Raw genomic sequence first — 26,217 nt, forward strand, 5'->3', positions numbered from 1 at the left:
TTCTGATAGACCATGGAAAAAAAAAAAAAAAAAGAAGAATGATTAAACCAACAAACTTTCTTTAATAAATTAATAGCAGCATCACAAAACCCTGATGTGAATGACCCAAAGAAAGTTGGGTACATGACAGTATTTAACCATTCAGAGAAATGCTCTCCCCTGCTGGCTGGGAGGAACGCAGGCGCTGTAAGGCAGTCCCCTTGGCTCTTCATCCAAACAAGAGATGGACATCAGAACGGGTCCAGCTGAGGTTGGCATATTTACAGTTCTGGCGCTGAATTTTTTTAAAAACACTTATAAAAATTCTGAAAATTCTCTGTTCAATTCTCATTATTTACATCCAAATATAGCAGGTTCCCCTTTTGCCCATACAACAGAACTGGCAAGGGTGAGACATGAAGGCTCCTATGCGAAGACAATGCCTGTGTGAACATTTACACTGAGCTTGAGGATGCTGTGGAAAAGGAGCTATTCACAAAACTTACACATGTGCTAGAAGCTACTTAATTCAACTTATTGCTAAATGCTTTCAAAGTCTATGGTTGGTTCTTAAAGATATACATACGTGTGTATATATATACAAGTACAAACTCACATGCATAGATATATATACACACATACATGTGTTTGGAAGAGATGTGTTATAAATTTACCCAAAGGGGAAAAAAAATAAAATGCACTGTGATTTTTCTGATTTTTCTGTACTGTTTGAGGTAATAAAATCTGACTCGGGGTAAAGGGCAGTCACTGAAGGTGCAAGATTGTGTCTCTGGCCAGTGGTTTTCCTGCTGATTACCTGACCTTTTTGGAGAAGCAAGTGGATTCCCAAGCATCCAAGCCCATGGTGGTATCTGCAGGCTGGTACGTGGAGCAGCTCAGCTGCGTTCTGCAAGCAGTGAGCTGCACTCTGCAGTGGGATACCTCACCTGACTGCAGGAAACTACTATGGATTTATCCCAGCAGAGAAAAGATTATCAACTCCAGTGCATCAATCTGGGATCAACTCCAGCAGCAGATACAGCCCAAACGCTGTGTTTCAGTAGTGACCTCAGCAAGGTTGTAGCTGCACAGAGTAGTGCAACAGCACAACACCACCTCAAGCACTGGCAGAATTTTCCAGTTTTTCTACAAGTTAATTTTAATGGAATGAACACAGCAAGCTAAGAGTACAATCAAATGTAAATAAAATGTGATTTATCCATGCCTAGTGTAAGTTTCTCTGTTCTGACAATTATCTTAGCCAGAGGCTGTCAGTGATGCTAAATGCATCCATGTTAGATGGGCACTGCAGCATCTGTGTAGTAGTTAATGAAGATATAAAAACCTTATGTGTGATATCTGGCATTAGACAATACTCCACATAAGGAAATCTGCATGAGAGGCATCACCCCAGAGGCACAGTGCCAGAAAGACACAGTGCCTCAGAGGGTTTGTGTACACAGGAATGCAGAGGAAAATTAATTCAAATTATACATGGTGTGTATTAAAAACAGATTACTTAAAATGCATTAAATCCCAATGTGGATGCTTTCATTAAAGATGTAAGTGGTGTTAATATAATATACTCTAATTTACTTTGGGGGTAAAATGGAATAAATCAAATTTAAAAGTTACTCCAGATTAATACTCCAAGCAGACTAGCTCCAGGTCTGCTTTCCTGCTGTCCCTGGTCACCATTTGCTTTAGAGCCATGTCACCAGCAAATGTTTCCAATCTCATGCTCTGCTCAGCTCTGCCCACCCCCTCCTGGGGCAGGAGCAGGGACCCTCGCTCAGCCTCTCTCCACCATTTCCCAGGGGATTGTCCATGGAGGCACATCCTGCTCCTCACAGCTCAACCCTGGCCAGCACCACACACAGAGAACCTTCTGCTCTGCCCCAAAGCACTGTTCTACCACCAGCACTGTGCTGGAAAATAAAAACAAATGCTAAACCAGCTAAAGAGTAACTCGATGCGAGAAGAGCAGAGATTTGGGCTCTTCCAAAGTGAGATGAACCAAAGCCCCTGATCCTACAGCAATCTGTGGGGCAGGGCTGGCCGCCCTGAGCACAGCTGGCTCCATCCCAGAGCTGATGGCTCTCTGCAAGACCAAAGGAGGGCTTTTCATGAATCCTAGGCCTTCCGTTTAGTGAATGTTTGAAACAGATAAATGCGGATCGCTCTTTCTCACGCTTCTTCTCCAAGGCTGGAAGTGATCCCAGCCAGGACTGCAAAACTGCATCCCCTACCTTTCTTAGGGGAGCCAGAGCCTCCTGAGGAATGGAAAGAAAACAGCAGGATTGGAGAGGGAGCCAGAATCTAACAAAGGTCCCTTGAAGTGCATGAGTGCCCCAGTATGGCAGAATCCACTACACATAACAGGACATGTCTGGCCAGGTGCCTGCATGGCCACCACACTGCTGTGATGTCTCTCTGCCAGGTTTCTGTAGAGTCTTTACACGGTACAAATAGGGGTGAGGATTTAAAGTATATATTTACTGTCAACTTGAAAAAAAAAGTTATACTGACCAAGTCTAATAGCATGTATTTGATATATAACTATTAACGTGCCATTCTGGACTCCAGCAAATTCCACCTGAGATAAATATTCAGCATTTTTGTTCATGCACTGGAAGAAGAATTCAAACATTTTGTCCATGACATATGCAAAGTAACTAATAGTTCTGATCTAGTATTAACAGTAAATATAGAACCTTAAACTTCACTGCAGTATATTAATATATATTATTTTAAGGACTGAACTGGAAAGACAACTCTTTTTTCTCTTTAAAAAAAAAAAGAAAAAGAAAGCTTTGTTCAGAATGCAATATTTACATGTCCTTTGACCGACACTTACATTTTTACACAATATATTTTGGCTACAGATACACCGTAGCAAAGGTCTGTGAGAGTCCCTTTTACACACAGCTCACTCGTTCACTTACAACATTACAGCTGTTTATGGAGAGCTCTGAAGTCCCTGGCTGCATCTCAAGGCCCTCCTCAGCTTCATCTAGTTCCATGCTATTGAATTCATTGCCATTTCGATAACTAGTTAAAGTCAGGTCTTTCCCATATAAAGCTGTTGAAGCCACATTCAGACACTGATTCTGCCTCAGCGCTGACTTTTTACCGGGCTTGTACTGGCAGCGGATGTAATTGGAGAAAGCCCTGCGGTAGGTTTTGTTGAAGAGGGTGTACACCAGGGGATTCACCCCAGAGCACACGTACCCCACCCACACAAACACGTCAAGCAGCTCACTCAACAGGTCTTTATCACAGGCTTCCTTGCAAAGGACAGACATGACATTAGTGATGAAGAATGGGCACCACATGATGAGGAACAAAAAGAAAACGATGCCCAGGACCTTGGAGGCTCTTCTCTCGTTGTTGATGGACTGCATGGTTCCTTTCCGGAAAAGCACCGCCTCCTTGTTTACGGGGGAGTTCAAGTGGGACGCGCCCTCGTGGTTGTGAAGCATTGAAATGTTCTCGGTGTTGTTTTCCTTCTTGAGGCAGTTGACGCTGCTCCTCCTCTGCTTGGGCACCTCTCCACACATGAACACCGTGGCCTGTCTCTGCAGCACCTGGACAGTCAGGCAGTACGTGATCACCATGATGATGAGAGGGATGAAGAAAGCCATGAAGGATCCAATGAGGACGAAGTTCTCATCGTTAAGGACGCAGGTCCCATTTACAAACACCCGGGAGTCATCCTGCAAACCAATGACCGGAATGGGCATAGATATCCCTAGAAAAATGGAACCAAGAAGGAGACTGTTACCTGGACAGAGCGGGCTCCAAAGAGGCAGCAGAGACCATGCAGGTCCTGCATGCATTCAGCTCACTGCCTAAAGCTGCTTGCAAGAGAAGTTACTGCTTCCAGGTGAAAGGGGAAACATTCACCAACACCCCTGGGAGCACAGCTCCAGGGTTTGACACCCTCCTCCAGGAACAGCAGCAGCTTTGCTGTGCTCCATAGCTGACACAGTGAATGCAGCCTGACTCCTGCTTTTCTAGCATTAATTAGAATTTGGGGGTGTAGCAAAGGCAGTCACTACTCAGCTGTGTTCAGCTGACTACTCCATACCTGCCAGTTTGGGGGAGGGGTTGAAATCACTGACATAGGATAGAAAAGAGCAAATTTTAAAGAGAAAAATTTTCGAAATAAGAAAGCATTACAGTTATGAAGATTCAAAAACAAGATTCTTACAGTAATTAAAATAATCCTGACAGAAAAATAGCCACTTTTGCCATGGCATCAGAGACATGGAAGCAAAGTTGTGGATCTCATGACTATTGTAGATAATCTCAGTGCAAACAGAAAGTGATCTCTGCAAGACATCACTCAAATATTTTTCACATTTACTAAGAACCAAACTTCATCCCTTAATCTGTGAAGCTCAGTCTCACGTCAGGATAGACCCAAAACCTTCCAGAAGCAACAACATATGATACCACAACCTGAATGTACAGGAAAACATGTGGTGGATCAGATCTAGTTAGAGTATCATGGGTTCATCTAGTTCTGTCTCATGTCTTTGGCAAGTAGCAGAAGTTTAGGGCCCTGGTACAAAATAGGTACAAAATGGGGCAGCTGTAAGCATTATACCTTAGAAGGTTCCAAAGCAAGAATTTGCATCCAGACCTCGTTTTTAAAATAACCTTTGAGAGACCTATCTTCATAATAAATCTTATGAATCCTTCATCTCATTTCTAACTCCACAATACTCAGTGGCGTTCAGTTCCTCAACCTATCTGCTTTTCATCTGAACAAAGTGTTTTCACTCATTTAAATTTGCTGCCTGATAATTTCCTCTGACTCCTCTCAGTTCACCTACTGTGAGAAACAGTGAATAATCACAATCTGGTCACCTTTTCCACCTTCTTAGTGATTTTATAGACCAGTTATCATCTCTCCTGTCTGACATCTCTTTTGGAGCTGAAGAATGCAATTCTGTTCACCCATCTCCTCATGCCAACCTCATTCTATGCCTTTGATTATCTTTCTTTATTTCTAGTTCCTTTCTGCCCTTTTAAATAAACAAAAAACTCCTGCACATCTGAGCAGCTACAGAGCAACAGCATGAATTCTGTGCTCCCCTCTGGGCACCTGGCAGGCATGGAGCACCACTCCTCAGACACATCTGTGGCTGGCCATGCCCTCTTTGAGCTCCTCTACCCAAGAAATAATGAACACAGAGGCCACTGTGTGCCTGAATTGCTTTTTTTGAGTTGCTGTGAACATCACAGGTCATAAAGCTAATCCTGCGGGACTTTGAATTTCTAAACAGGAAGAATTACATGCTAAAGAGATTAACAAGGGCATTTTTTCCTACTCCAGTTAAGTGTTTCAAGATTCTGGGGAACTCATCTGCAATTTGTCATTACTAGAAAATTACCATTTGGCAGTAATCAAGTGACGAAATTTCTTATGAAAAGTAACGATTATAAATGCCCTCTGTGGCTGTAGCACGTGTTTTCTTAGCTCAAGTATTAGTTCCAGGTTTGCTCTTCTTTCCCTCTACATGCCAATGCTCATCACCTTTGGCAAGGCAGCTGCCTCTTTTCTGATGTTACCTGTTATCTTGCTTATGCCAATTTCCTGCCACTGCAACAAATTTCACCCCATAAATCCATCATTGAAGACATCATCCTAATGTCTTGGCTCCATCAAACCACAGACATTTGGGAAATGGTGGAAGACTAAGCATTCTTTACACCAAGAAGAAATCTGAATTAGGTCAATGGCATTACACCTGGACTGTATTTGCATGTATTTTATGCTTTAGTACCCTCTATAACACCTACCCTTTGAAATAAAATTCCAAAATGAATGAAAGTTCACTCATGATGTCGTCATCCTTTAAGTTGATGCTATTGCCTTAGCCAAGGGAAATGAGATGAGGTTTCAGGATATCTTCACATTTAAACTGGAATTTATGTGACACACATAAAGTACATTTGGGAAGAATAATCTAGTTCTGAGATGTGATGGATATACAAATCAAGGGCACTGATGGCATGAGCAGGAGATAGGTCAGCATCAACGACAGGGAATGAGGGGGCAGCTGCTGTAATGGAAAGTTGCCTTCACCTCTCATATAACAAATTGAGATTTCAAACTGAGGATGCACAGAAGAAAGAGAGCACTAAGTTTTTATTTGCACTTTCTTCCAGTCTGGGAAAATCCCATCATTAAGAGCAGTAGGAAGAAAGATGCCCTCAGATAAGCTGGCAATACCCTTTGATTCAGCTGTCAGCTGGATTCAGCATTGCTCAGGGGGTGGCACTACCCTCATCTCAAATGCCTTCCTTCACCTCACACCTCTCCTTTAAAACTCATTCTTTAATATATGATTTATCACCAATCCACTGCGCAATTGAGTCTGAAAGGGAACTAATTCTGTACATACCTTGGGCAACAGGGACTGACTCACAGTGAGACATGTGAAAGGTCTCAGACACCTCAGAGGGGCTTCCTCCATGGGGGATTACTGCAAAATCACTGCTGCCACAATCCCAGATGCACTGCTACCTGCCTGCAGACACAGCTCACAGCCTGGCCCTTGCTGCAGCAGGGGTGCCTTGATCACCCCCATGCACTCCCAAGGCTCCTGGATGAGCACGGATGCCTGCCTGTCTGAGCTCTGCTGTTTGAACAAGTACAGAGAAGGCATTCAGCTCCACTTGACTCAAGCAATCCACAGCACTAACAATGCAGTTTTAACTGTCCATAATTTAAGAACTGAGGTCAGTTGGTCAGAGAATAGCAAGCTCCCCACAGCAGTGCAAGGAGGCTGAGTGTCAAACCAGGCAAGAGGCTCTGAAGCTGATGCTGCCCACAGCCTTTCATCAGTGCAGCTCTCTGAACCCCAGCAGAGCATTTCCTGAGCTTCTCCCTGACACACTCTTCATCAACAAACATCAGGCTGACTTATTGAGCTGAAGTCTCCAGCCTCAGAGGCTTTTTCCAGTTGTGTCAAATAACCCTTTCTATCTAAGGTGGCAGCAAATTTCCCAAAAGAGGCAGTGCTGCTGCAAAAACTTGCAAGGTTCAAGTGTTGCATATCACAGTCCTCTTGTTTGAAGTCTGAGCTAGGCTGGTTTTGCCCCAGCAGTAAGAGACAACCAGCCCTTACCAGTCAGTGAGCCACGAACCAGGTCCCTGCTGGACACAGCACTGGGAGCTCTGGGCACCTTCTGCCAGGCAGCAGCTTGAGCAGCACATCCCTTTACACCACAGCACAGAAAATGAATGTGATTTTTTTTCCTGCTCTAGCCTCCTTTAGCTTCTGTTTGACAGAGCAGCAGGAGCCACAGAGAAAGGGATCCTCTGGATTACAAATCCAATTACAAGTGTTGTCCTAACTGCTGCCTGTCAGCTTTAAAGATGTCCTTAAGCCAGTAGAAATGTTCACCAAATGGGGCTGAGATGATACTGTGGACACAGAGTAACAGATGCTCTTCACAGATTCCAAACTAATAAAACAAAACCCAATGACTACAAATGCATATTTATAAAATATTTACCAGAGAAAAAGTTGGCTAAAAAGTCCAAATTTATATTCACAGATACTTAGATTTAAATGAAAAACAATATATTTTGTGTGTTTAATACCTTGTTTTCTTCAGTGAAAGCCCAGGAGACTGACAGAGATCAGAGAGATTACTGAATAGCTGTGTCTTTGATGGTTATTTCCACTAACAAAGGGAGTAATTTCCACTCTTCTAGGAGAACACATTTTTTTCAAGGACAGCTATCTGAACTAAAGAAAACAGAAGCTTGCATACGGGTTTACTCTGTCTTTCCATGTGTGGAATTCTCAGGGCTGAATACAAAAGGGGTCACATTTTGCTGCAGCTACCTGAGCTTGGGAAGGCGAGGGACACTCTCCAGTGTCAGCACTGAGTTCAAAGTCTGCTATGTCCATGGGAAGAGCTCTGCTGCTGCAGGTGCTTTGGACCTCTCCTGACATTTGAAGACAATTGAAAAGAAAAAGGCAGAGAGAAAGCTGTATGCCAAACAAGTTTGTGGTGCCAAAAATATACCACCGTGAAACAAGAACACTGCTGAACACTACACATTCAAATCCATATCTTCAACCTCATATTTAAACAAACATAAGCAAAAATAAATCTCATATTTAAACTAAAACAAATCTGTTTGGTTTCTTAACTGAAATGTCTCCAAGTTCCTGCGCATTTCTCTAATTCAGACAGCGAGAAGCAAACCCCAACAGCCAGCAGCCTTCTGACTTGCAGTGTGCCAGAAAAGGCACTGGGTTCAGAAACCAAAGCTCTTCAGAGAAAAATTGAACAATGTTGCTTCTGAAGCATTCAAAATCACTAAAATTCCATATTGTCCCCATGTTTCAGCAGACGAACTTCAGTGCCTTTCATGTGCTAATATTGCAACTGTGCCCCTTCAGGGCTGGATTAGGTCCGGTTTTATCTGACCATTCCAATAAAACAACTGTGCCAGCCTTGTATTGGTTTAAAGCCAGAGATAAAAGGGGGATGAACTTTGAAGGGTCCCCCTGCTCACAGCAAGCACAACTGCAAAGAGATGAGAGCCATTACTGACCGTGCCTGGATGAGCTGCTGACCTCTGCTCAGACCTTGGGAGGGCACTGAGCAACCTGAGCCCAGACGGAAAACCAGCAAACAACAGTATAAGACTAAAGGAGTAAATCGTTTTCCCACCTACCCTTCCGTTTCACTAAATTACTTTTGTTGGTTTGCCCAGTGTTTTCACCTGTGCATTTGATTGGGCTCCTGCTCACACCAGAGCTGCTGCCAGGGCTGGGCTTCCCCAAGCAATGCAGTGATGGCTGGGCTGGAGCTCAGGAGCAGAACCTCAGACACAAACATCAGCATGTCCCTTGTTCATGGGAACTGATCTGTTTGGACGGTCAGTCTAATTTCTGTCAAAATTCTTCACACACTGCCACCATCTGCGCTGTCCCAGGAAAACCTTCCACTGACATCTTACGACAAGATCAAACCAATCCAAGCACCCTGAAAACACCTGAAACACCAGGTTACTTTCCTTGCTATGAATTCTGCTTGTTTCCAGCCAACATCTTTATCACCTTGATAACTCTTGGTACTGAGAGGGAGATCAATGACCCTCTTGGGAATCATGGAACAAACACTCAGTCAAAAAATGTCTTTAGATAAAATAACTTTGTAGACAACTCAAACAAGTGGGAAACAGGCAGATGATGCCTTAGTGTTTTGATCTAGGTCATAAAGCAAATATTTCTGTCTCACCACCAGCTCTGAAAAAGTTTTATGAGCAGAAGCCAGCTCTACTGCTCCACCAGAGGCAAGCCCAGCTTGCAGTGATAATGCCATCTCTGTCCTCTGGTGAGGCAAAAAAAAGTTATCAGATCACCACCACCACAGCAGCTCTGCCAATCAACTACAGCCCTCATGCTCACAAGAGAAGAATTTTAGCCAAACACACACTGTCAGACATTCATTGTCAAATATAAAAAGGCAAAAAATAACTTAAAATACATTAATACAGTATATTTTAAATCTCCAAAATCTGGAGAGATATTACACTTCCTTAGGCTTTACTAGTATGCAACCACATTTCTCAGGAAGATAAGTTGTTACTGTCCTTCTGCCAAGGCAGTGCTCGTAGTCAGGAATCTGTATGCTTTCCCAGGAGATGGAGGGTGCCTGTCTAACCTTTTGGCAATAACAGTTGCTTTAGCACTGCTTCCTTTTGTCCAAGTGATGAGCCACAGAGCCAGCCTGCTTAGTGGGAAACGTTGGAGCAAAATCCCAGGAGCACATTTTGACCTTCCATGAGTTGTCTTCTTCATTAGCAGTGTTTTTTGCTTTTTTCCCATGAACCACGTCCAAAGGTTTGTGTGCTAACCTGAAGCCTGCAAAGAAATTCCTGGGGTTTTGGTCTTATCCAAAGCATAATCTCCCAGGAGCAACTACAGCCCAGCCCAGAACTAAGGGTTCCAGGAGCAAACTCATCTCACCAGCACATGAGCCACTGAAATGCCTTGCTGAGAAATCCCCTGATCCCAGAGACACACTGATGGGCAGAAATGCAAACTAGAGCCCTAAATGTGAGACTCTGACCTGAGGGAGGCTATTCCAGGTCCCCTTTGTCTCCATGCACAACCTGCCCTCAGCATATCCCCCTGCCGTAGGAGACCACAATTCCTTTTGGATCAGTGATGCCACTCCAGGCACATTCCTCAGACTGAGGAGCATCTCCAGTGAGAGAGGGGAAGGCTTAGCTGGTACCTGGAGGCTCTAAGAATGGGACTGCTTGAGTGAGAGACAAACACCCAGGGCAGAAACAAAAAGCTGTTGGATATAAGTTCACTTAGTCTGAGATGATTGTTTACTGATCCTGGCAGCACACATTTATACTTTTCATACTCTTTCATATTTCTATGAATAGATCTCAATTTAAAAAATCAAGTATTATGAAAGTTAAATGGGGATTTAAATTTAATTTTTAAACCTGAATAGTTTATTGTATACATGGACCTCAGGTACATACCTGAAATCGAAATGATATTATCATTAGTGAGCCAGAGAAAGACTGAAAATGTTTTCAAACACACACAAACACACACACACACACACACACACACACACACACACACACACACAGTTTGTGGCATCTGCTCACGGCACTGGCACACAGAGCAAAATTTAAGGGGTGGCCTTATCTCAGTCACTTATGAACTAAACTGAATTTACACTGCTTCTGAGGATGTAAAACTGTGAGCTGGAAAATTGGTAGCATGTGTGATTTCAGCACTCTATAACAAATGACCAAACCTTGAGCACTCTGAGAAGCAGAGGAAAAACCCTTCCAGGCATATATTTGGGTCACAAGAAACTTCAGAATTAAATGTTTCAGTTATTTTCATATCAGAAGCAATGTGTATGTACCCCCACATCAATGAAATACTTTCATTTGGATTTTCAAAGGGATACTTTGTTTTAATATTAGCCAGTGAGCACTTCCTCCTGTATGTCCCAGTGTGCACCCAGGGTTTGCTGGCTCCTTACACTGCTGCTGAGCACTGCATGGGGACCTCCACTCACTGCCAGGGTGGCCCAAGGCCACCTTCCTCACAGCAGGGCAGAGGGAGTCTGGGGAGATGCTCAAGCCTCCAAGTTACTGGGGAAAACTTTGAAACTACACAAAGTCTGAAATCTTGAAACAATACCAAGATTCTGCCAGCAGGCTCACACCTAAAATTGATTCTCATTTTCAATTGTGAAGATATTTCTGTTGTCTGTGTTTTTATTTCCAGCCTCAGCACAGTGCTATCTATCACAAAACTAATTTTTACAAGTCCAGTCCTTCACAGCAGCCCCTTTTTCTCTAACTGAAGAGTCTTGCTCAAGTTATGTTTGTTAAAGCACAGGACAATTGTCTGTGATGTGCTTTAATCTGGGACAAAGAGGACTTTGGAAAAGACCTATTCACAAAGAAATTGTCAAGAGACAGGAGGAGTCTGCTCCCCTACTTGAAAACCTAATCATAAGTTTAGGCTTGTGCAACTTGACAAATTTGTAGCTCAATGAGCAAAGAACCACTTTTATATTTTGCTGTCAGCGTTAACATTTCAGAAAAATGGAATGCAAAAGCTACTGAATTAAGATAAATTACATGCTTTTTACTTCTTCTTCTGAATTCTGATTCAGAAACTGAATTCAGGATTCTTTGCATGGAATACATTTAAAAGCCTGAAGCAGGATTTAGAAAATGCAAACTGACCAGTCTGCACTTAAGGGTTGCTTTGAATTTGATACTTAATCACAAAGAACAATGCACAAATTCTTTTGTGTTACTTAACACCAAAGTGAGGATGAATTCATTTAACCTATTTCATCCTCTTGAAATTAGCACAGGATTTCACCAGGCCTTTCCAAGTGACGGGTAAGGTAGTTAAGAGCTGGGAAACAGCAACAATACACTTTGAGTGAGTTCTCTTTCATTCCAGGCTCAGTTTATTCCTGTGTTGGCCACATTTCTAAATTCATTTACAAAGTATGAACAGTTATGCTAAAATGAGCTAGATACGTACCAAGAGTACTTTTCTTTCTCCATTTAACATAACACACTGCAGAAAGCCTGAATAAAAGGCTAAACCCTATCATATGCACTGGGGAGGGTGGAAATCCAAGAGCATTTCAGTGCTCTGAACAGACTGTCTGGGGAGTATTGATCCTGCCTGTATCTTCAAAAAAAGGAATGCAAGCAAAGACTCTCCTCGGCCAGCAGTGGCTGCATCAAAGAGAACAAACAGAACATAAACAAAGTCCAAACATGCTGCACACCATCCCAGCTGTGACCCCTACACAGGAGGGCACAAAGGCACAGCTGCACCCCGTGTCCCTTCAGCCTGGGGAGGGAAGTGCTGCCCAGGACAGTCCCAAAGAGCTGTGCACTGCGCACATCCCACAGAGCAACTGCTCACAGCTTCTTCCTAAAGACTTTGGGACCCTGGGGAACAGCTGCAACACCCATTGCCTTATGGAGGGCTGACAAACCCTGTGCCTTGTGGAAAAGTGCTGTTCCATCTCCTTTCCAAGCCATGTCTTGTAAGCCTCATTTCACCTGCTTCATCTCCTATCATAAATGCAGAGTGGTTAAACATCTCCTGGGGAAGCTGGATAGGGTGAGGTGGGTGCCCTGTAAGGCTGCAGAGTCACCTCACTTGGTTTGGCTCAGGTACCTTTTTCCTTAGGGTACAGCACAGGTCACAATGTGCTTTTTTTCCATGGTCATGAGGAGCCCAATCCTCACCCAGCAGCTCCATGAAGAGACAGGCTGTGTCTTTACACCTTTGGGTCAGGCACCAGATTTTCTTACCAGTCTGCTGAATCAGTGAATCATGCACAAAGGAATTACTTTACCCTTGGACCCAGAGTCCAAACCACAGCTTGGTCCCCAAGGCACTAGTGCAGACAGCCACCTTCAGCACTAGCCAAAATTCCTAAGGATATATCTGCAACATCTAAGGCAGCACGGGCAGAAATCTGCAAGTTAGCTCCAAAAATGGAAGCAGAACAGTTTTATTGCCCAGGTTTTGCAATGTGATTTATATATCTCAGCTGGGGGGGTGTCTACCAGTTTTCCCTCTGCATTCCAGTGCAATGTGGAGAAGAAATTCTGCTCTGATTCTGAGCTGTCTGTGCAGATTGAGCCCACATGAACTCGTCCTCATGTGACTGCTTATGTACTGAATTCAGTAGCTTTCTTTCCCATGTCAAATAGCACAGGCGGTTTAAAATAATAGCAATAATAATTTTATGGAATTGAATGAATTGATTAAACCCAGTCCAATTTCACTGTGGAATGTATCACCTACAGAAATGTAGCAGGCCTGTGACACATGAAAATTTGTTTCTAATAGATATTTTTATATGAATGAGGAGAGAAAGAATGTTTTCCCTAATTTTTATTTTTGTGTTTTCCCGTAGCCTTTTCCCAAGGCAAACTTCTTCAAAATTTGTCCCTGTAGCACCCAGACATCCAGAATTATATTCCCCTTCTAAAGCAGGCAAAAACTCAAGAGAAATTCAAATACCTGGAACATGCTTTTTCTTGCAGTACAGCACTGAAAGCAAAAACCACTTTATAAAGTAAAAATTAAATGTTAAATCTCTGTAAGACTGCAATTTAATCAAGCACAAAAGGCAATACAGCAGATGGAAGTGGTCATACAATTCTGTCCCTGCCTCACATGTCTCTTTTTAAAGCACATTTAGAGTCCTACAAAAAAAAATTCTTCACTTAATTATCACTATTCCAGAGTTATCTTGCTATCATTTTGTGTTTTTTCCCCTATTTTACTGCTGCTTTATTTATTGCATTTTATCAAAGTAATACAAACACATCTTCTGTTATGCCTACTCCTCATTTGCTAAAACTTCAAACTTGCTAGCTCAGTACTAGCAGCAATCCAGCTGTGGCAGGGATGTACAGGCTATAAAGGCAGAGCAGGAGCAGTAAATCCCTCTCTGATAGCCTATGATAGAACTCTGGCTGCTCCACTCAAACCATTGGCAGGACTGGAGAGAGCTGAGCTGCAGCGGCCACGGAGCAGCCGTGCGGTTTGTGCTGGCCCGCTCTGCTAATGCTGCTCTCTGCTTTGTTTACACAGCAGTTTTATAGCACCACTCGTCCTGGTATTGCTGTTATCAGCATATTGACAGGGACACAGCAGCAGTGCTCTGCCGTGGAGAGGGCTGGGGCTCTGAAAAATGACTGCTCACCCTGCTCTCCAACCAGCTGCAAGGAAAGGCTTCCATTTCCAGTCATTTCGCTCAGGCATGCAGGCCAGGTAAATTAATCTGAGTACCTCTTAAGAAAAATAAAATACCCTAAACGAAAATTGGAGTAACACTATTATTCATTCAGACACAGTCAAGACCGTGAGCCACGTTGCTTACCTATGGATATGGTCCAAACTGCAGCAATTTTCATAATGGCCTTGGTGCGGGAATTGAAGCGGCTGTGCTCAATGGGATTGCGAATTGCTACGTACCGATCAAGAGAGATGGCACAGAGATGCATGATAGATGCAGTTGAAAAGAGCACATCTAGGGAAATCCATATAGGGCACAACTGTTTAGGCAAAGGCCAAGCATAATCTGAAACATAGAGAGAAAAGAAATGAAAGGAAAAAAAGGAAAGGAAATAATTTGGGAAGCTAGGCCACCATTTCTGAGAAACCATTGGGATATTTGAGCTCTGTGACACCAGTAAGGGGCATGTGCGTGAGGAGTGGGTAAGAAACCTCTCATAGGACTTCTCTGTGGGCAGTTCCTGGCTCTGGACACTCCATAAACCCATAGCCAGTTCCCATACATCTGGTTTCTGTGACCAGTAACTAAAGGGCAGTGCCTGCATGTCACCATTTTAGCACTTTCCCCACTCTTAAACTTTCTTCCATATCTTTACAAAACCAAATATTATATTCCTTTATAATTTGTCATCACATTGTTTTCACAGATTGCAAAGAACTTTGTGGCATTAACTTCACTCAGATCCTTTCTAAAACTCCCTTGACACGTCCAGCTCAGTTTCTGTCTGCTGAGGAGAAAAGTCACAGACAGTTTTTGTGCACAGTCTAACACATCGCTAAATAACACTACTTCACCTTTTCTCCCCAGGCAGTGTGCCTTGATATCAAAGGAATACTTGCCTCCTTACAAAGCTTCTGGGATTGAGTGGCTGCAATTCAAAAAACTGTTTTGAGGATACGCAGAGTGAGGTGTTATTCCTTACAGAAACTGTGTTAGCAAACAGAACAGACTCAACAGCCACATCTGACAGCAGCTGGCATGCCGCTCATTTGGGTGCCTGCACTTATTAAACTGTTTACTCAGTGCTGAAGTACAGCTTGAGAATAAAAGTGACCCAGAAAGATGCTCAAGGACCACTGATATTTAAATCAAAGCTCAGAGAAAAAATATTTGTGAATGGTACCCCCACATCAACATCCAAAATGGATCGTGTGAGATCAAGAACACATCCTGCAAAGCTCTGGGCTTCTTATCAAAACAAATCAAGAGTATCTAAAGCAGCTGAAAACATGAGAGACTTCATGATAGTTGAATAATGAGATATTCTTGTGTTTTCATTCAGAACATGGATATCTAAAGCAATCTTGAAGTTTACCCAAGTTTCAAAATCATCACTCTGCAGAATCAATGTTATATTAAGAATGGTGCAGCTCCATCCTACTGATCTCAAATGGAAAGGATGAAACATTAGTTTCAGAAATTGTAGTTTGAAAGAAATTACCCAACCAAGAGAGACCCAGGATATCTTCATGCAGAAACCTGAGATTAACTGAACCAAGTAAATTATTATTAAATGTCCCAGAGAAGCCCAGGAACCTTTCACAAAGAGCACAGCAGAATGAGATGGACACATTAGCTCATTTTACCAGTGGGAAACAAGCAGACGAAGTGCTAAGTACTCACCAAACCTACACAGTCAGAGCTCAGCCCTGGGGAGAGATAAGCCACTCATTTCAGGGAGTTTGTACCACATCTATTAAATGGACTGTGAGTGGACTGAAATCCACAGCAGCATGCATCTAAGTGGCCTCTGTCAAAGGGAACTGAGTAAAGCACTCTGTGGCTGGAGCATCTTTACTTTAAAAGACACCTCTGCTGCACAAATGAATCAAGTTTGATTAAATATGACTCAGCCCCTTTGTTACACTGATCAAATTCTCTGCCTCCTGCTCACCTTCACACTTGGCAATAGCTGAGAACATCATTGCCATCAGCCTGCAACTGAGCTCAGAGCTGCAGCTAAGCACACCTTGGTGTTTAATGATGCCTCAGGGAATGCTCTGGGAAAGAACAAGTCAGAAATCCTACAAGTGGTAGCTGTGCCCCCTGTACAGCCCCAGGCTTTCATTGCCAACCCACACTAAGACACATCCAGCACACTTTATCCCTCACCACTTCTCCTCTGAGTTGCCAGAGCCAGCTTTGTGCTGCAGGCTGGGATGAACCATGAGCACAAAGGTCCTGAGCGTGCCCTGCTGGAGGAAGCAGCCCCTGGGAGCCTGTGCAGCGTGATCATGACTGTGCAGCAGCCTCTGCAGAGGGGAACAGTGACACTGATGGCTACTCCCCACATCAGGCAGATGGCCAGGAAACCCCCAGTGTCTCCAGAAAAAGACAGGCAGCCTCCAGGCTTCCTGTGCGTGGGAGCCTCCCCAGCCTGATCCATGGTGCTGCAGTGGGTACAGCCTGATGCCTGACATTTGCCAGACCTGGAAGAGGTTTCTACAGCAACCACCTTTTCAGCATTATTGAGTGATAAATAACCTCTCTTGCTTCTTCCTTCTGTGGGAATCCAGGACATCCCTCTGGGTGGCTAGAGACCACGGCAGGGGGCTCAGAAGCCCTGGCACAGAGCCCCTGTGCCTTTGATTTTAGCCCCTGGGAAAAATTACCACCCTTACATGAAGAATTACAAGTCACAAAAAATAAGTAGAGTATAAGTTAGATTATTATAAGGTGAAAAATTAGGTTTTTAAGATTGTTTATAATAAGAGTCTGGGGTCAAGATGGAGGAATTTGGGTGTGTTCTGTCCTTCTTTCTCCTTCTTCCCAGCATCAATATTTTGGGTGATGTTGGCACTTTTAGATTGGTTTAGAGTAGAACCAGACTGTACAATATAAGTGATAGGTATTGGAAGATAATTGTAAATAATGTTTACGTAGTTTATAGTATAAAAAGATAATGCCACCCCAGGGGCAGGCAGTGTGCCTGGGACTGACCTGCTGGGAGGACCTCGGTTGGTCAGGGAAAGAACTTTTACATTAGATAAAATAAACCACCTGTGGAAACAACAGAAGATGTCTCCTGACTCTTTCTCCAGTACTTGGGCTGGAACACAGAGACTCTAAAACAGCACAGGTGGTCAGCTCAGGCTCCAGAGACACCACTGACACACCTTCAAGCTATCCAAACACTTCAGTGACTGATTCCCCCCCGGAACAACCTCTGCTATGGAACTAGCACAGCAGCACAACTAAAAACCCACCAGCAGCAAAAGGTGTGAGGAGAGGAGACATCACCTGCTGCCAGCCCTGGTACTGCAGGAACCACAGACACCAACACACTCAACCATGCTGCCCAGAACTACTGCCCAGGCAAACTATCAGGATGTTCTGGAAGATAAAGGTGAGATGAGAGTTCTCCTAGTGCCAAATCCTGTCAGTCTTTCCTGTCCCAGGGCACTCCATAGCACTTCTAGCTGAACAGCCTGTTGTACAAGTAGACATTTTACTTTCTCAGGAAGTTTCCTAAAATGATCTGCAATAACAAAATGTCACTCTGGAAATTTGTAGAATGGCAGCTTGTAACACATCACTGTAGCTCAATAGGAAGGGTATAATATATAGTCTATCTCAAAATGTAATTATTTTTAAGTAGGCATGGTGCAGGCCTTTGAAAAACACCTACACAGCCTACAAAGCCAGTAATTTGTAAAAAAAGAAAAACAGCTTTATTCTAATTCTGTTTTGAATAAATGTACAAAACATAGGAAACGTGCCCTGTGACTGTGCCAAGATGCAAACAAGGATTTAAAAAAAAAATCTGCTAATAATGTTATACCTTTAAAACAATTTTATCCTCAGAAACACTCTAATTACAGAGGGTAACATTTCTCTAATTTGTTCTTTTTTCTCTTATTTCATTTCCAAAGAATAGCAATTACCCTATATTTAGAAGAGCAGATGACTGAGTGGAATGAATTCTTGGACCCCAGCACCTCTAAGATTTAGTAATTGCATTTCCAATGGAAAACATTCATCTCAGACCAAATTTGGCTCCAAGAACGAAACAGTGCTAAACACCAGCGTAAGCAAAAAACCAAATTATTTTGTGAGAAACACTGATTTTTGTATCTTGAATTAATCTGAACCCCTAAAATCATATATTTAATGATGGCAGGTAGATCAGACAGGAGAGTGCTGAAGGGAATTAGATGAATGCAGCAGATCAGAACAAAAGTTGGTATTTCTTTACCCAGCATGTAATCAACCACAGATTTTTTTTTTTTTATTTTTTTTGGCCTCCAGATATTTTGTGAGTGGTAGAAGTTTACACTGGCCAAATTCACACAGAAAAGTGCATAGAAGACTATTGCAGTGATATTTGAGATCAGTGTTAGCTTCTGGTTCTGGTCAGAATAAAACCAGCATGTAAAAAATCCTTGCAGGAAGGAAACTTCTGCAGAATATTGCTTCAGCCTCTAGGACTGAATGGCATCTCATGGTATCTGTAGTTGATGTGGTTCCTCACAGGAGTCATGGGACAAACACTCATATTTAACCAGGAGTCATGGTCCCCAGGTGGGATTTCATCTCCTGCCCCAGGATGAAAAAGCAAACCACAGTTCCTGTGTGTCACTGAACAGCTGAGATAAGCACAAACTGTTGGCAGAAAAATAAAGAAATTCAAAGGCATTTTGGCAAAGTTACAGACCATTAGTTAACTTGCTGTCAGATAAGAGTTCCTTACATTTTTTGTGTTTTCCATCAAGAAATACAGCAGCTATGAAACTGAGTGACTTTTATCAGATTTTTTATGCATATGAGTAAAAAATGTTGCTTAGCACTGTAATGGGCATTGTACTGTTCAATGCATGAGAATCAGAATTGCCAGATACTGTAGAAGGAGGTGACTGAATAATCCAAAACACAGTAAATGGAAGCAAAATTAAGTACGTCAAAATGGTAAAATATAATTACTCCAGATTGTCGGAGAATGGTTGTAAAAAAAAAAAAAAGTCTGTTCCTTGTACATATTCAGTACTTCTACAGTGCAATCTGCTCCAGTATATCTCCTGGGAAACTCCAGTATAACACCTAGGACAAATCTGGAATAACAGCAACAAAATACCTGCTTACACAACAATAAAGTGCAGAATTATGTAAAACTCATCTCTGTATCTTCAAGAGTTTTTAGTGAGACAGTCACAGCAATTGGCATCAATCATTTCTTTTCCAGCCATGAACAGGAATTTGGGGAAGGTTTCAGTACACATTTGTTGTGTTTAGCCAGTGCCTTGTATCTATTGGGATGGATAAAAATTGATAAAAACCATCCTTCAAAATGACAGGAAGAAAAAAGGTCTATTTTGTCTCATTATGACATTTGACATATATATACATATATGCACACTACATGTATTATTTCTATAAAAGAAACAGAGCTAACAGGTACAAAATAAGTACAGTAATTTCACTATTAAAGCCGCACTGACTATAAGCCGAATCCTCCGGGTGTCGGCAACGTTTCGTTCTTTGTTCATACACAAGCCGCACCCAATTATAAGCCGCTCTGTTGTTCGCAGAGAGGATCCCTGTGCAACTTTCACAAAGTTGCCAAATAGTAGCAGAATCGCTGGATCGCGGGGTTTTACTGGCTCAGCTCTGGGCCATGCAGGCTTGGCCCGCTCGGGACTGCCGAGGGGGCCGCCGACAGGGCCGAGTGAGCCAGCTCAGTGCTGCAGTTCGGCGGGGCCGCTCGGGGCCAGCCGCCGCTGCCGTGCTCACTCGCCCCCACCTGCACGGCCGGCGCCGGGCGAGCTGGCCCTGGCCCAGCGCTGCTGGTCCCGCTGCTGCTGTGTTCACTCCCCTCGACCCAGGGCCCGGTGCTGCCGGCCCTGCCCCCGCTGGGCGGGCTGGTCCTGGCCCGGCACTGCTGGTCCTGCCACTGCCGCGTTCGCTCTGCCCAGCCCCCGCTGCGTCCGCTCCCCTGGTCCGGCACTGCCCGCCCGGCCCCCGCTGCGTCCGCTCCCCCCGCCCAGCGCTGCCCTGCCGGGGCTGGGTGGGCTCGGCTCGGGGCTGCTGCCGGCTCACATTTCCGGTTGGCAAATTTCCGAATTTTTTTCCACAGATTGGCCGCTTCAGATTACAAGCTGCACTTTGGGTCCCGACCAAAACTTTGGTCAAAATGGTGCGGCTTGTAATTGTGAAATTACTGTACTAAAGATGTCTATGTGTTTGAAAACCTCTTTGTAACATTTTTTCATTGGGTTGGCTAAAAACTTTGATACGTGCAATATTTCTCATTTTAGGCTTCTGATATTTACTGTTACAATTAGTTACAATTCACTTTTAACTACTTTAATGAATTGAATGAATAAAAGCTAGGAGTTTTAATAAATCCCAGTACAAAGCACAATTTCTCAGCAGTTAAAATGGCAACACTGTGTGTGCTTGAAGCACCTTTTGATCATCCTGTGGATCAGATTCAGGCCACACCCTGACCCACTGCCCTGGTAGGGCTCTGACTCATGGAAAGGTCAGCAGCAAAGATCCAGGAGATGCCTCAGATAATTCCTGGGATTTCCAAAATGAGCAGAGTGCCCTATGCAATGGCAGTGCTCACTTAGCTTTCCTTGCTGTGACCAAGAGCAGCAGCAGACAATGCAACCCAGAACATCCCCCAAATCTGTCACATTCTGATGGGCTTTGCTGCTCTTGGAGATTCTTTCATCCATTCCAGAGAAACTCTCTGTTGTGGTTTGTAGAATAAAGCCTACACTTTCCCATTGCTTTTTACCCCCACTGCACCATTGATGCAAATGAAGAGTTTTGTACAAACCAGAATTTCCAGTGTTCACTTTAAAGTTTCATATCTGCCACAGGCTTTACAAAAATAGAAAGCAATTACATACAGTTTTAACATTATTGCATTGCATTATTCCCAAGGGAATGAAAGAATTTAAATGATTCTCTTCTCTCTCTTTTATCTAGGAAGTAAAGCATTTCTAAGCCTCACACACCACTTCAGGAAGTGGAAAGCCACATTATCTCTTCTCTGCTAGTTTGTTTTCCTCAGATTTACATAGACAAATGACTCAGAGACATCCATATCACTCTGAGAGTCACACACCCGAGGGTGCTGAAAATCCCCACCATGCCCAAGAAGTACAGAATGTCTTATTTGGTCCACCACAGTCATCAGTGTTTACCAGTATGTCCACAGAGGGGCTCAGGGACATGTAGCCTCCTGGCCAAAGAAACAGCTGATCTCAAGGGCAGCACTGCCAATCCTTCTGATTTTATCATCAATAGAGTGGAATTTAATGTTTTTCCAATTTATTGAACTGCTGGGCACCAACTTACATGAGAAATATGTCTACCTGTAAGTTTCTAGTCTGCATTTTTCTAGAGGAAAGAAAGGCTGTCCTAAGGCTATCTGGATCCCTTAAATAGCACATATTCTACCAGAGCCAAGCACAAATACAAAATCCACATACAAAGAATGATGGTGACTTTTAGGAGAAGGACTGCATTCTTCTGTGCTTTAAGTTCAAAAAGGCTTGAGCTTCCCAACAGGTGCTTAGCACAAGATGTGTTCTCAGGTGATGTGATGGCCAAGGGAATGGAGGAGACCACCAAGCAAGAAAAGCAACTGACCCTGAGTCCAGAGATCACTGCTGGCCTCCTACACTGGACTTGAACATCTGGGACTACATCTGGTTTGCCATAATGCAACACCACACTAAGGATTTATTTGGATCTGTGCCACTGACCACATCCAGCGGGGCTGTGACACTGTTCCTGAGCTTCGGTTTTCCTCTGAGCTTTTTGTTTTTCAACTCCTGAAGTTGTCAGAATGGCACAAGTGGCCCTTGGGCAGGGAGCAGCATGGTCTCCTTTGGACACCCCCCACCACTGAGGGAAACTCCAGATGAATGTGCCTCCAATGATATTTTGGCTCTCGTCTCACAAGTTACAGCAATTAATTGATGTGACTGTATTTTACTGCAAATTAAACAATTGCATCCCTCTGCTGTTATAAGAATTTTAACTAACTTAGATTTTCCTTTCTATCCAGTATTGCAATGACTTGCAGTCTTGACAGGATGTATAAGAGAGAAGGAAAATTAAAGCTAGAACAGATATAATTATCTGAGCTAGGGAAAGGTTGCTTGAATACCATTTAAGTACTATTTTAAATGCAAGAAGCCAGCTTTCCACACACTATACGTAAAACAAAACTGTTAATAAAATGGGATACTTGCTAAGAAGCAAACTTAGTGGATGTTGTTTACATCCCAGTGTCAGAATCTCTTCTTTTATGGAAATATAAAATTATTCTGGTGTGATTTGTCATTCCATAAATCCATGTGTTATATTGATTTTTCCATTTATTGGCGGAGACAAAAATTATGTTTGAAGCCAGAGGATAAATTTCTAGGCTCTGCTTGCAGTTTAAGCATCTGTAGTTGCATCTGGAATTTTTGCATTGAGTGATAGGGACAATTAATGGTGCAATGATACAATTAATTGAATTGTTTCAGCAAGTTCATATAAAGGGTTCCTTCCAGCATTTTAACTCCAAGAGAACTATGATCTCTTCACACATTCTGAGCTACAGGTTCTTCATAATAATTTATCTAAATGAAACCACAGTCTAATAAAATATTCATAGCAGTAAACATTTTCTATTTACTCTTGTTCTATGTGTCAGCACAGCATCCGGACAGCGTCCCCTCCTTCAGGTCAGAGATCAGCCTTCACCTGTTATTCAAACAACCAATAAAGCAACAGCTGAATGAACACCACCCTGGAAAGTAAGCCCACAAGCAAACACAGACATCACACAAATATCTTCTGAACATGAGAATATAAATATTTTCAAATAATCTGTCTCGTAACAAAGTGTGCAAAGGTGTCGGCAACAGGTGGTTTTTCCCCAGTTATGAAGAAATTGAGAAAGATCCATTATCACAAGAAATATCTGCCAAAGCCTACAGATCATTGGAGGAAACTAAAATTCAGAACTGAAAATGAACGTGGCATTATTCAATTACAGCTGACTGCTGAGCAGAAGCCATCTGCTTGAACTCAGAGTTCCTAATGCCAAATCAAGTTTAGACTCTGCCTCGATCCTAGGACTGGCTCTAGGGCCAGTGAGAGGACACAAAACCATAGAGAGGATGGTTTTTTAGGTATTTGGTTTTATTTCAGCATAACTCAGAAGCAATTCAGATGTTTGTGCTCTGGTGACAGCTGCCTGGGAGCCTACATGGGATTTATCCTCTTTCTCAGCTTGGGCTCCCTCCTGACAATGCAGCTGGACAAATTGGCTTCCAAATCGTGGTAAAATACCTGATATCAGTAAGAGATAAAGTATTCTTTGGGTATAAAGGGTTCCTTATTCAGAGAACACAGATCTGTCATCTTTAACCAGCCAACATTTTTATAAATCTTCCAGGAAGATTACAAATTTGTTAAGAATGTGCATAGTCACTGCAAACCATGCTCTGATTTTGGGCATACAGATGCAGATGTTTGGTCTGCTACACCTGGCATGTCCACTCAGTATTTTTTTCCCTATGGCTTGGGATATAGAGCATGATGTGAGATCTGCTGGTTGAAAAGTGTCAGTGATTTTGCCTCCCTTTTGCTGCAGGCTGCTTGATGTGCCCAGGATGTGATTCTTGTTTTGGCTCCTGTTCAGTGCAGCTCTGCACTTGTACCAGTCCTGTGCCAAAGCAGAGTGGAACCCACACTCAAGAGCTTTGGGGAATTGAGGGATATTGGAGGAGTTCAGTGAATCAGCTTTGCCATTAGTGGGTTAAGGCTCTGGCTGCACTTCATGGCAGTGTGAGGCACAGTTTGTTGTCTGATGAGGTCAAAAGCCAGTACAAGCAGTTGGTGAGCGATACTGGCAAGAAACCACTTCAACCAAAGGAAGGAAGCCATATTTTGGTCATGCTAATAATTTTCATTCTTGGTATTTCTCAGGACTAACAAAACACATTCCACATTTATCTTCCTCCAAGGCGATGGGCATCTCTGATTCTACGTGATTATAAAGGTAGGAATGCCAGTGTGAGAGTGCTCCACAGCAGCCACTGCCAAAAGCAATTGTTTAGGGGTTGCTAAGAAGCCTATAAATTCTGGTCCTCATCCTTAGTGCCATCTACTGGCCTGCCGTCACTGCATGCCTTAGGTGCACTCCCACTTGCAAAGCATTTCTGCCCCTGTGCCCTCTCCTGACCGAGAGCAGAAACACTTTTCAGAAACGTCAGGCTGGAGTTCAGCACACTGGAACAGCACCTTCAGGGGTTCTCTCAAGGGAGAAATTTGCTAATGAGCACTGTTCCATGTGCAGCAATCCCAAGAAAGTGTGTGAGCATGTGAGCTAGTGTCACTTCTCTAGGCATTTGTTGATCATCATGTACCAGCTCAGCATAGAAATCTGTGCGTTTGCAACCTTTCCAAATTAAAAGGCAGCACAATGAAGGATCATGGTCACTCCCTGAAACAGGAGTGGAGGAAAATTCATCCTGTATGTAAAGAAGAGACGGACATTTAATTAAAGAACTCTAACAGCAACCTAAAAAATGCACATATTGCTAATCAGTTCTGTACTCTCTGGGAATAACCTGAACTATGCAAGTGTGCAAAATACACCCAGTTTGCACCCAGAAATGCACAGTTATCCACCAGGATTCTTGATGTATGGTGTGACCCAGACAAAATATTAGGGAATTTTGCTGATAACTGTCTTTTGACTGAAGAATAAGATGTAGAAATGAGAGGAAGAAAACAAGTGCCGCTAAAATAGAATGAGTTATTTAACTACTTGATCTGTTCTTAAACCCTGAAGAATACTTGAAAAATATTATTCCATTAGCCTTTATCTTCCAGCACAATGTTTCAAAGTCTGAAGTTAACATCAGTTACCTAGCAGTCTTTCTCCATTTCTTCCCTGTTTCCCACAATTCTTTGACGTTTCCTCATTTTACCCCACAATGGAAACCCTGGAGGCTCCTTCCTCAAGCCTGGAAAATAATTTTCTACAAGAAGGCTAGGTCTGAAAGCTTTACTGGCTGATAAGGCTACCAGGGAGCTCATTCCTCTCAGCAGCACAGGAGGCTTTCCTAGACAGCCCAGACCCCCACAGGACACGGGTGTGTGAGCAGAGAGCCCCTGCTGCAACCCACCCCACTTCTGTGGCAGCAAAAAGTACCAACATTAAAGGCTCGTGTTTAATCCTACACTTTGGTGGGGAGTGTGGACAGAATCATGGTCTGGGGATGTCTCTGCATCAAGCCTTGGAGGGAAGAATGCCTGCAGCCCTCCCCTTGGCACGTGCCAGTGCTTCCCTTTGCAGCTGTCCAGCCCTGCAGGATGACTCCATCTCCAGCCCAGGAGCAGCCAGATGAGATGAGATACCACAGATGAGAGAGGGCTCAGCTGCTGGCCCTCCTGGAGGATTTTCCATTCAGACTAGCTGGGAATCAACCTCCCACCTGGATATGATGCTCAGAGAAAGCTGGCCTGTCCCAAGCCCCTTGCTGTGAACAGGGCAGGTCATCCTGCCACAAGCATCCAAGCATCCAAAGCAGCCCAGGGAAAGCAGGGAAGGCTGGCTGTGAAGGAAGCTGCAGTGTTTATCTTGACTAGAACAGGCTCCTGCAACCCTGCTCACTGCATGCCCTCCAAGAAGAGCTGTTACACCCCAACCAGCCTAATGAAATGTGATTTTAAATCATCCCTTTACTCCAAGCAACGGATTTGTAATTTAATGTCACAATCCAACTCGTAAAACCACATAATATGATGTTAAGGATTTCCATTATTGTAAGCATTTTGTGCACATCCTGTTAATAATTAAAACTGCTCACTTCTCTGAGTCCACTATAAAAGACTTGAAGTTGGAATGTGATT

At 43.3% G+C, this 26,217-nt stretch overlaps 1 protein-coding gene across 3 annotated transcripts in view; it reads right to left on the reverse strand.

The window, feature by feature from the left end:
- Positions 1–42: 42 nt before the first annotated feature.
- Positions 43–26,217, reverse strand: part of HTR2C (5-hydroxytryptamine receptor 2C) — a 224,835-nt gene continuing 198,660 nt past the window's right edge. For all 3 annotated transcript variants that reach the window (XM_033072284.2, XM_033072282.2, XM_033072283.1), the window contains 2 exons: positions 14,434–14,634; positions 43–3,730 (listed from right to left, as the gene is read on the reverse strand). In XM_033072284.2, the coding sequence (XP_032928175.1) occupies positions 2,898–3,730; positions 14,434–14,634 (1,034 nt within the window). In that variant the 3' untranslated portion in view covers positions 43–2,897. The remainder of the gene's footprint in view (positions 3,731–14,433; positions 14,635–26,217) is intronic.

The sequence above is a fragment of the Catharus ustulatus genome, chromosome 14 (genome assembly GCF_009819885.2).
Source record: "Catharus ustulatus isolate bCatUst1 chromosome 14, bCatUst1.pri.v2, whole genome shotgun sequence".
In the NCBI taxonomy this organism is placed as follows: domain Eukaryota; kingdom Metazoa; phylum Chordata; class Aves; order Passeriformes; family Turdidae; genus Catharus; species Catharus ustulatus.